Source organism: Ornithorhynchus anatinus, chromosome 2, assembly GCF_004115215.2.
Source record: "Ornithorhynchus anatinus isolate Pmale09 chromosome 2, mOrnAna1.pri.v4, whole genome shotgun sequence".
Taxonomy (NCBI): domain Eukaryota; kingdom Metazoa; phylum Chordata; class Mammalia; order Monotremata; family Ornithorhynchidae; genus Ornithorhynchus; species Ornithorhynchus anatinus.
Window position 1 is genome coordinate 46,086,139 of NC_041729.1, and position 11,734 is coordinate 46,097,872.

At 42.4% G+C, this 11,734-nt stretch overlaps 1 protein-coding gene across 2 annotated transcripts; it reads left to right on the forward strand.

Annotated features, from left to right (window-relative positions):
• The first annotated feature begins 568 nt into the window (after positions 1-568).
• Positions 569-11,733, forward strand: PDZD9 (PDZ domain containing 9). 2 transcript variants are annotated; one of them, XM_029054580.2, is made up of 5 exons: positions 570-727; positions 1,720-1,883; positions 2,217-2,393; positions 7,481-7,676; positions 10,793-11,733. In XM_029054580.2, exons 3-5 carry the CDS (start codon positions 2,285-2,287, stop codon positions 11,157-11,159), a joined length of 672 nt encoding a protein of 223 aa, XP_028910413.1. In that variant the 5' UTR covers positions 570-727; positions 1,720-1,883; positions 2,217-2,284; the 3' UTR covers positions 11,160-11,733. The 2 variants fall into 2 exon arrangements, with proteins under 2 accessions (XP_007667494.1, XP_028910413.1); XM_007669304.3 differs by lacking the exon at positions 1,720-1,883 and having other exon boundaries at positions 569-727.
• Position 11,734: the final 1 nt, after the last annotated feature.

An 11,734-nucleotide genomic window follows, 5' to 3' on the forward strand; every position in this document is an offset into this window, starting at 1 on the left:
TCTTGTTCCTACATAATAGTGCTATTTCTCTGCACTCTTCTTTAATGATTTGGCCTATTTTCTGCCTTTTGTAGAAACAAATTTTAAGCTTCTTTTTAAAATCAGGTAGGGTGGGGGAAAAGTCTGGAAATGAGAAGAGACACAAAACGGGAAATTTATCACCTTAAAAGAAACAGATGAAAGTATATCTGCAGGGATTGAGCGTACAAAAAGTTGGGCATAAACACACACACCTCACCTTTCTCTCTGTCTCTCCCTTCTTCCCATCTCTCTTTCACTTCTTCCCAAGCTTTAGGAGTAAGAAAGAAGCATGGATGGAGGGTTAAAATTCCCACTCTCAGCTTTACTCCTGCTGGGGCCCTGTTTAGTGGATTCTTACATTCAATCGTATTTATTAAGCACTTACTGTGTGCAGAGCACTGTACTAAACGCTTGGGAAAGTACAATACAACAATAATGTGTGACAATCCCTGCCCAAAATGAGCTCACAGGCTAGAGGGATCTGCCCTCGACCCCAGGCTGAGACCTGGAGGAGAAGGGGCAGGGGCAGGGGAAGTGTGCCGTTGGAAACTGTTGGTGGGCGTTGGAAGCTCCAGAGCCAGGCAGGGTCGGGCTGGGCCAGGCTGGGCCAGAAAGGGCCTCGTCGTGGTTCCCGCCCTCCGGAGAGCGGCTGCGAGCACCGCCAGCTCTGGGCCCATGGAAGGGAGCCAGGCCTATCCCAGAGCAGGTCTGGGAGCAGACGCTCGGCTTGGAGGGGTCGGAATTGGAAGGGGGCGTGTGTATGAGGGGGTCAATGTCGATGAGATCCCCATCGAGGCACAGAGGGCTGGCTTTCCCAGGCGGCGAGCTTGCCACCTCATTACCTCAGTCGTCGTTTGCTTGGATGCCGACGCCTTTTCCCAGCCCTCCATCTCGTGCTGGGGTCTGGGTTACTCTGTCCTGACTGGAGCCTGCTGCTCTGCCTTGCACCTCCGACCCCATATCATCTCATCTCAGAGAGGGTGTGGTGGTCTGAAACCCTGTTTTTTGTTTTTTGTTTTTGCTGTTAGGGTATTTGTTAAGGATTTACCATGTGGCAACTCCTTGTGGGCAGGGAATGTGTCTGTTGTTGTACTCTCTCAAGTGCTTGGTACAGTGCTTTGCACACATTTAGAGCTCAATAAATATGATTGATTGAATGAATGAATGAATGCCAGGCACCACGCCAAGCACTGGGATGGATACAAACAAAACAGGTTGGACACAGTCCCTGTCCCGCATGGGGCTCACAGTCTTAATCTCCATTTTACAGATGAGGTAAATGAGGCACAGAGAAGTTAGGTGACTTGCGCAGCAGCCAAGTGGCGGAGCCAGGATTGGAACGCAGGTCCTCTGACTCCCAGGCCCATGCTTTAACCAATAGGTCACGCTGCTTCCCATTTACCACTGTGAGCCCTTTCTTACGTCTTTTTCAAGGGCTAGTCACCTGCCTAAGCCTGATGCTGGACACTTTGGTTTTTATATTGTACCAAGGGTTAAGGAGTACCTTCCAGCCCCTTCCTCCCCACACCCCCGAACCCCCTGACACACAAAATGCTGCAACTCTTTATTTAACACAAAGTATCTCAGAGTCATTAAGAACTAAAAATTAAGATTTAAGCCAAGTAAAAGCATTAATCATCAGGTTGCACAGTTGTGATTTTTTTGAGATTGACTCCCCTTTTCCCTTCTTTGGTTCAGTTCGGTTTCTCTGGGTTTCTGAGAAACAGGGTACTGAAGTTCACTGGAATGAATCGCCAATCTAGAAGATTCATTGGGTTAAAAGAGGTGACTTTTCAGAGCTCAGAAGGGTTCAGTGAAATTGGACAGGTCACTCAACTCCTTAAAGAAAATGTGACTGGCAGGTAAATCACATCCTAGCTTTTGTTCCCTTTATCAGTTGGGTAGAGGAAAAAGAAATGGAGTCATGCAATGTAATTTGCAGCCTCCCAAATAAGTCTCGTGGAATCAGGGGGAAGGTTTGAAAGTAGCAATTTATCCCACTTTACCCATAAGTTATGTGTGAAATATTGGCAAAAGGCTTCCCAGTGCGCTGAAAGAACTCTTGTCGGAAACATCCTCTTAAAAAAAAATGATTTCGGGGAATCTTTCTTCATTTTCCTTTCTGAGGAAACCTTATGTAAGATTTGTTCAGGTAGAAGAAAGCAGCAAATCACCATCTTTCTTTCTATTTAAAGGCCAAGCTCTGGTCCAGGGAAAGACTTCGAAGCACACCTTGAGTACAACATTAAAGACCAACATCAAGATGGGATATCAGGGACTTGGACTAATCATCATCCAGAACGGACCTTATCTCCAGATAACAAATCTCTTGGAGAAAGGAGCTGCAGCCAAGAATGGGAGACTAAAGCCAGGTGATGAATCAGATGCTGGTGGGAGGAAGGGGAGGAGGGGCCAAGAAAGAGGAGAAGCAGCGTGGCTTAGCGGATAGAGAACGGGCCTGGGAGTCGGAAGGCCCCGGGTTCTAATTCCGGCTCCGTCACTTGTTTGCTGTGTGTAACCTTGGGCAAGTCACTTCACTTCTTTGGGCCTCAGTTACCTCATCTGTTTAAAGGAGATTAAGAGTGTGAGCCCCATGCGGGACAGGGACTGTGTCCAATCCCGGCTCTGCCACTTGTCAGCTGTGTGACTGTGGGCAAGTCACTTCACTTCTCTGTCCCTCAGTTACCTCATCTGTACAATGGGGATGAAGACTGTGAGCCCCACGTGGGACAACCTGATTCCCCTGTGTCTACCTCAGCGCTTAGAACCATGCTTTGCACATAGTAAGTGCTTAACAAATACCAACATTATTATTATTATTATTAACCTGATTAACTTGTATCAACCCCAGCACTTAGAACAGCGCTTGGCACATAGTAAGTGCTTAACAAGTACCATAATTTATTAATTATTTAGTCATGTAAATTCCAATTTATCCTATTCCCAATAATATACCGTGACTTTGTTGATATGAGGCCACCATGTTGGGTCTGATAATAATAGGTTAGTCTCCTCTGATGGCTTTTTTATGTGTAGAAGCAGTGTGGCCTAGTGGAGAGAGCAGAGGCCTGGGATTCAGAAGGACGTGGGTTTTTATCCGGGCTCTGCCACTTGTGTGCTGTGTGACCTTGGTCAAGTCACTTTTACTTCTCTGTGGCTCAGTTACCTCATCTGTAAAATAGGGATTAAAACCATCATCTCCATGAAGGACATGAACTGTGTCCAAACCAGATTAGTCCGTATTTACCGCAGCACTTAGAACAGTGTCTGGCATATAGTAAGTGTTTAACTAATGTGGTAAAAAAGATAAATGTCCTCATTAGAACAGGAGAGCAGCATGTTGTCTGAGTTGCACTTGCTTTACATAACAGAGACAAAGGACTGGGAAAATATTAAAAGGTGCAACTATATTCTGCAGTGCTGGTATCTGAAGCAAAATGAGTACTCTGAGTTGATTGCTCATCTTTCACAGTGCAATTGTAATGTGCGATTTCCCTAAGCTTGTTTTTCTAAGCAGGTTTCAGAGTAAAAGTGATTGTGTTCAGGAGCCTGACTGTATTAAACAGGGAAGTTTAGTAGAGCTAATTTCATAAACCTCTGGGCCTCACCTTAGAAAAAGAATCTTCTCCACTTGGAATTGTAGTGGTGCTAAGGGAAATAGGCCATTAGAAACTGAGCCTTAGGCGGCAAGTTTCATAGAAATTAAGAGAGGGGAAGGGCCTATTAAGGAATCTAAGTCTACATTCTTGCGGATCTCCTGGGGTAGTCAGCAAATGTCCCCATAACTGGGACACTTATTTACCAAAAGTGAGGATGGTTTGTGTGTGCGAGACTGGGAAAAGGTGATAACATTAGGTTAGTTTTAGAGAATTATATTTGATGGGGTCACATAAGAGACATGAAAAGAGAAAGAAAAAAGAAAGTTCAGAGTCCCAGGCCTCTTTCTGACCAACCAGCCAACTATATTCACCTCATTAACTAGATAAGTGCTTCTGTAATAGAATCCAACTGCTCTGAGTCCCGATAATTCCTAGCTGTAGGTTTCCGTCTGATATTCTTAGAGCTTGTGTCTGGTTTTGGGGATCTCTACATTCCTACACATTATTGACCCTCGGCATTAAACTCTGGTTCTTTATCTGCGAGCATTTCAGCCTTTAATTTACATCTTTTGGGGCCTCAGAGTCAGTCTTGATTTCTTGGTTAGTCAGTGGCAACTTGCTTATTGATGTTTAACTTGGGAATCCTCATTTCCATTTTTGTTTGTCTTTGTTGTAGATTGTCATCAAACACTGTTATAGAATAAATATAGCCTCACAGATGCGTACAAGCAATTTGCCAGTCTATAATGTGGCTCGATTAGAGCCGATGGTATGCAGAGAATAAAATAGAGCTAGCTACTTAGATAGCACTTTAGTTCTGAAGTAGGAAGATGGTCTTTTTAAGTCTAGCTGGCCTGCTTCCAAGCATTTGGCTAAAGGGTCTGTGAAGCTTATTGTTTAGCTATTAAGTTGGACTAGATGAACCACCCTATTTACTCTGCTGGTGATGGGAAAATGGATCAGACAAGACGGCTCTGATTTTGACCCAACCTATCTTATTGTGGAGTAATCTTGGGATCTTCATAAATTGCTAAGGGCGGCTACACTTCTTTAGTAGTTTACAAGTTCCATCCTAGATAGTTTCTGCTTCCTTTTTGGAGCGCAAACTCCCTGTGGTCAGGCAATATGTTTTTGTTTTTGATACTTAATAGTGCATTAAGTATCATTACTACGGGAGCCCCAGGTCTGCTGAAGGTGCAAATGCTTTTGTGAAGTGTAGGAACACCGAAAAGTTACCTTGATGTTTTTCTTCACACTTCTGTATCCGATGGGTAGCAAAAGTAAAGACAGCTGGTCTCTGCTGGGGTCTGGAACTTGGTTACAGTTCTGGGAGCACACTGTTCTTCAGGAGCCAACCCAGGGGAATTCTTGACTGGGTTCTTGCCAGCAGTGCTAGGAGTAAGTTGGAACTGGGTGGAAGTCAGCTCCAGTCACTCAACCTATCAGAATTATTGAGCACTTAACTGTGTGCAGAGCCTGGGAGAGTACAATATAACGGAGTTTGTAGGCTTACAGTCTAGCGGGTAGGCAGACATTAATATAAATAAATTATGAATATGAACACCGTGCTGTGGGACTGAGGGAGGGGTGAATAAAAGCGGCAAATCCAAGTGTAAGGGTAATGTAGAAGGGAGTAATAATAATGTTGGTATTTAGGAGAAGAGGAAACGAAGGCTTAGTCAGGGAAGGTCTCTTGTTGGAGATGAGCCTTCCATAAGGTTTTGAAGGTGGGGAGTGTGATTGTCGGATATGAAGAGGGAAAAAAGTCCCAATGAAAGATGTCCCAGAACGAATGTTCCAGCTTGGCTAGGGTGGTGGTAAAGTGGGCAGCAATAGCAGGGAATAGTGCCTCCGTCCAACAGGAGCCAGGCTGGGCAGGGCCCGTGGAGGGGCTGGGCCTCTCAGCTGTGTGCAGTCTGCAGGGTCTTTGGTCACTGCCAGTCTCAGCCCCACTTCTTCCATTTGACTCTGCCCCCAAGGCCCTGGGCCACCCGCCCAGTCTCTTCAGCGGCCGGCTGGCTTCCCACACCCCTTCTTCGGAAAGCCTACTTATGCAAATTGTTGGGGTTGCCGGCCTTGTGATTACAATTATTTTTTGTTGTTGTATTACTTTCAGCACTACTTGCCATCAGTGAAGAGTACTGAGGTCTTACAGTAGTTTCTAAAGGGAGTTATCTCCCTTGCATCTTTGAAATCCGGAACTTGCGTAATAATAATAGCGTCTGCTGGGTGACCTTGGGCAAATCACAAATTCTCTGGACCTCAGTTACCTCCTCTGTAAAAGAGACATAAATGTGGTCTATTGACCACATCCAATCTTCTTGTACTGGATCTACTGTAGTGCTTAGCAAAGATCACAATTATTATAAAAAACCAGGGCTCAATAGTGCAACAGATTCACCTCCAAAAAACAGTAGTCTATCTGGTGTGAAAGCCCTTTCCAAATTATTTTGAGGCAAAACTTTTTTTCTCACTGAATCATGCAGGGGCTACCCCTTGGCAACAGAATTAGAAAGATATTTTATGGAATTGTGTTTGGAAAACACTCTGATCTTTGAAGGCAGTTAGCAGCATTCAGAATCCCTGCATATGTTGGCACCTTCTTTCCTGCCTTAAATAGCTGTAATTATTTCCTCTAGTGCTGCTTTAGGGTCACCGGTCTATCCACGGTGCATCTGTTCAACCAATATCTCTGTTGTTTTAATTTGGGATGGCTTGCTTTCCCGGTGACTTGCGAAGAATTGCTGGTTCACTTAATTCTATGTAACTACAGAAAATTAGCAGAGCTTGCAGTTGCGATGTTCTTTTCAAATCTTTGCACACTATAAGTGCAAGATGCCATGATAGGCACAATATAGAATAGATAAGTTAACTCCTATCAACCCCAGCACTTACAACAGTGCTCGGCGCATAGCAAGCGCTAAACAGACAGCATCATTAGCACTATACCTCATTAAATTAGGGGAACTGATAGAGTATATGGATATGTTTATGAGGCAATTTTGTCACCTAAACTGCTGGCGATAGGACCGACCTTTCCCCACATTTGACCTGTGGTGTTAAATACATGTCCCCCATAGGTCAAGGGGCCAGATGAGAGGGATGACTGTGTTTTCATGGATAAAATGTGCAATTAGTCTCTCTCAAAACTACAGATCCTCAAACGTGCAGTTTTACCATCGATGTTACCTGAAAACTAAGAGCCCAATCTTGATCATGCGCCATAAAGCTCTCCAGTAGAAAAGCAAGCAGTCAGCGGGTGAATGTCCAGTAGTAACCAATGATTTATTTCTCTGATATTTAATCAGAATATCAGAATACTGATACCTTTTTTAAACCATTTCCTGTAAGCCTGGTTTCTGAAATCCTCGGGCTGGAACCTTATGATGAATTCTATCTCTTCATGAAAACCAGAATGAATATCACCACTTATCTGAAATGTTATACTGTCATTCAGTAGTTACATAACTTCTCTAGGCTCAATTGAAAAAAAGTTCTGTTTCCACAATGTAGTTAATTTTTTATGGCTTTTCTATAGGTCCTTAAATTTTGAATGGATCTAAGAGTACAAGTGGAGATGCAGATGAGGTAGCTGAGGCACAGAGAAGTTACGTGACTCGCTCAAGGTCATTCAGCAGGCAAGTGGCAAAGCTCAGATTAGAACACAGGTCTTTCTGATTCTCAGTCTTGTGCTCTATCCACTAGGCAATGCTGCTTTTCTATTTACTGAGCATTTACTGTGTATAGAGCACTTGGGAGAGTACAGCAAAACACAGTTGGTAAACATGCTTCCTGCCCTCAAGGGGCTCACAGCCAAGAGTAAGTCTATGGAAATGTTATTCTTTTCCCATTTCCCACAGGTGATGTTCTGATAAAAATTGGCCACACAAATGTCTTAGGATACACACTCAGGGAACTTCTACAGTTTTTATACAGCATTCCCATTGGAACGGTACTGCAAATAAGGGTTTACAGAGATTTCATGGATATACCTCAGGAATGGCAAAATGTGGATGATTTAATCCCCGAAAGCAAATCCCGATTTCAGGTGGCACAGTAAGTAACCTCTTACCACTTTCATTTTGGCACATATTATACTGTTTGGTGACTCACTGAGGCGGGGCCCTATTTAAAGCTCCCATATACTAAATGGGTATCAATCAGTAAGTAGCATATAATGCTCTGTATATAGGTGCTCACATATTAAGTGCTTGGGAGAGTACAATCAAATTAGTACATGATCCATATCCTAAGTTTACAATCTAATGGGGGTGACAAATACGAAAATACAGTACAGATACAATAAAGTAGTAGGGTATATAAGATGTATATCTGAGAGGCACGGAAGTGTTGAAGTGGCAGTTGGAGGGATAAAGGGGGCCGAGATCTGAAATTAATCAGAGAAGCCATCCTGGAGGAAATGTGATTTCAGAGGTTTTGATGATTGGTAATGCTGTGGTCTGCCAGATACGAAGGGAGAAGCAGCATGGCCTAGTGGATAGAGCGTGGACCTGGGAGTCAGAAGGACCTAGATTCTAATCCCAGCCCTGCCACTTGTCTATGTGACATAGGGCAAGTCATTTCACTTCCTCTGTGCCTCAGTTACCTCATCTATAAAATGGGGATTAAGACTATAAATCCCATGTGGACATCGGACTGGGTCCAACCTAACTTGTATCTACCCCACTGCTTAACTCAGTGCCTTGTACATAGTAAGCGCTTAACAAATACCTTAAAAAAGGGTGGGGGAGAGGGGCTTCTACGAGTTTAAATGTCCCATAGGTAAGTATAAGAAAAAGATATGACTATTATTCAATTTAAATTTACCTTTGATATACAGTAGCCCAGAGCTATAGTTTTTTTTCAACACATGTTCTTTGGATATCAATCCTTATTCCCCTCAGGAACAGATTTAATCAATTTCTCATTTTAAACCTGGCAATCCCCAAATCCTTCTATTCTTCCCAGTTTTTGAATAGGGATTAGGTCTTTTTAAGAGGCCTTCTCTGACTAGGCCCTCATTTCCTCTTTTCCCATTCCCTCGCTGTCACCCTTGTACTTGGATTTGCATCCTTTATTCACCCCTCCTTCAGCCCCATAGCACTCATGTACATACCTGTAATTTATTTATATCAATGTGTCTTCCCCTCTAGATGGTAAACTGCTCATGGGTAGGGAACCAACTCTGTTATACTGTACTCTCCCAAGCACTTAGTACAGTGCTCTGCACACAATAAGCACTAAATACGATTTTCTTAATACTGTAGCCTAGTCATTAGCTAACAGAAATTTAACTTGATTCCATGGGCCCACAGAATGAAATAGTCTTTTTTTATTAAAAAAAAAGAGACGTTATTGGATAAAGAATTAGCGTGGTACTACATTTTCATTGCCAGTAGGAGCCTTAGAAAATATGGGAGGGGTTGGAAAAAATTTTCAAGTTCCTTTCTAGGTTGTACTATGGTGTAAATTCAAATAGTAGTTCAGATCACTACTGTTGGCGGTAATGGTTTAATAGCAAATGTGGTAAGAAAAACTAGACCCAACTAGAATAACTAGCTCAAAAGTTTTTGAAACACATAAAACAGACATTCTAACAAACTAGTGACTCAAATGCAGTTGTCCAGAAGCAGATTTTATATTACATCTCACTGGCATACAATATTCAGTAAATTTATCCACTTGGTGCATCCTGACTTCCAGGAAGGGTCGGCATGAGCGTTGAATAGTACTGAACAACTACTAAACGCAGGCATATTGAGTTACAGCCACACTGTGATACATACATCCTCGAGAAACAACTGTTATGGATTAGGTTCCAGCCATCCCATGACACATGCAACCCAGAGGGTAAAATCAGCACTGTAATCCAGTACATCATTGCAAGTAATTAGCGTCTCCCTACCACCAGCTCAGATTTGGGGATTAAGAAGTCCTGCAACCATTTTAGTGAAAGCAGATGCATTTATAAAAATGATGAGAGTTCAAAACTGTAAGTCCCTCTAGACTGTCAAATCACTGTGGGCAGGGAATGTACCCACCAACTGTTATATTGTATACCCCCAAGTGCTCAGCACAGTGCTCTGCACAAAATAAGTGCTCAATAAATGATTGATTGGGAAGAATTAACCTTTGTGAAGAAAAGCTATTGTTCAATCTGAGTTGGACAAACTCTTCACCCAAGTTACAGAACCGCCACCAGTCAGGAGAACTTCTGGTTTCACAGCATCCTGCGAAGATTCATAATCTTACTATATTTCCCCATTTAATGTTGTGATGTCATACGCTTCATTTAACGAGCACCTAGAGGAATTTCATATTTTTCCAATTATAATAATTGAAAACACACCCCCACAATACAAGCGCATTTTTGAAGAACATCATACTGGTACCGTGTATCCTTTTGTGATCAAAACTTTCACCAGTAAGGAAAGCTTAACAAATACCAACATTATTAAAGCTAATAAGGGCAAGTCAAGAAAAAGTTGTCCAAAAGCCTTTAGGAAAAGTAAACTAGATTAGTGGGCACTAAGTCTTTGACAGGAAGAGTGGAAAGCAATAGAACATCTCCACCGGTCGGTATTAAACAAAAGGAGTAAAATAATGGGAGCAGCTAAGTCTGTTCTGGGTAATAACGGTCAAATGAAAAAACTGTCTAAGCAGTGACTTCACTTTACAGTAGAACTGTTCATTCATATCAATTAATTTTTTTCATCTGGCTCTCAAAGGGATTCAGACAGGCTCTTTGGGTCTCCTGGTTTCATGTTTACTACTTCATATAAGGTGCTAAATCAGAAACTGCAGAATAAAATGGGAATTACCCAGGAGCCTGCAGCTGAGATGAACTGGACAGAATAGCTGTGACAGGAATGACTGCCTCTTATTTATAGGAAATATTTACAAATGACTCCCTTCCCCACCACTCAGAGCCAGTTTGGGTTTAGTCACAGAAGTAGTTTGTTTTTCTATTTACTAAAGTATTTCAAAGTAGTTTGATCTAAGGGTGGGAATGAAAAACAAAAAAAAAAAACCAAAAAAATCCCTTTAGTGTCAAAAAATAGAAGCAGCAAGTCAGTGAGGTGGGAGCAGAGAGGAGATCACTGCTTTTTTTTTTCTGTGATTCTTGCTTTACAGATCATGTCCATAAATATAATTATCATTTCCATTTTTAGTACATCAGGGAAGAAGGAAAAAGAAGAAACGTGCACAAGTAGTGATGATGATGATGATGTCATTTTAGATGAGAGATTTAAGTATTTTAAATCTCCACCATCCACAGTTGACTGCGCAATGACGTTATCGTCCATCTCCACGGCGTGGCACGCATATAGAAAAAGGAACCGTAGGTTCACTGTAGGAGAAGATATCGGTTGCGATGTTATGATTCACAAGGATTCTGAGGAGCTGGATGCCGATGGTGTAAAAAAAGATAGAGCCCCTTCACCATACTGGACAATGGTCAAAGGTGATGACAAGTCATCTTCCTCCTCCACTACCTCAGATGCGTTTTGGCTGGAAGACTGTGCCACTATTGAATAGCCACCCAACGTCACATCTTGAAATCTGGACTGCTGACAGAGTTGCAGATGAGCATTTACCTTCAGAACCAGTGAGATCCTACAGCTCACAGCAGGGCATCGCCATCTCCTGATTCCTTATAAAGCTCTGTTAAGTAGAGTGCACTGACAGACACAAAGTGAAAGACGTAACCTACACCCGTCAATGAGCTAAGGCTCTCCACGGACCCTAGCCTGCCTGCCACCCTCATCAGAACAAAAGTAAGAACACTTCAATAAACACCTTTCAGTGAAAAATAACCCCCTTACTTGAAGGAACACCTTGGAGGCTCAAAGTACAAGGAAAAGTCAGAGCTCTGATCTTCACCTTTTGAGGTAACTACAGTGACTTGGCTTAATAATGAAATGTATTTATGAATAAAGAACAGAATGGGAAGTTTATCCTTTAAACTACCAGTAAACAATAAAACTACAATTCTGAAACATTTGCCAATATGTTATCTCCAACTAGTTCTATAACACCTCAAATGAGCCTACAAAATGGGTTTTATTGTTAAGTGCATTTTTACCTATGAACAGAATAAAAAAAGGAAAAGC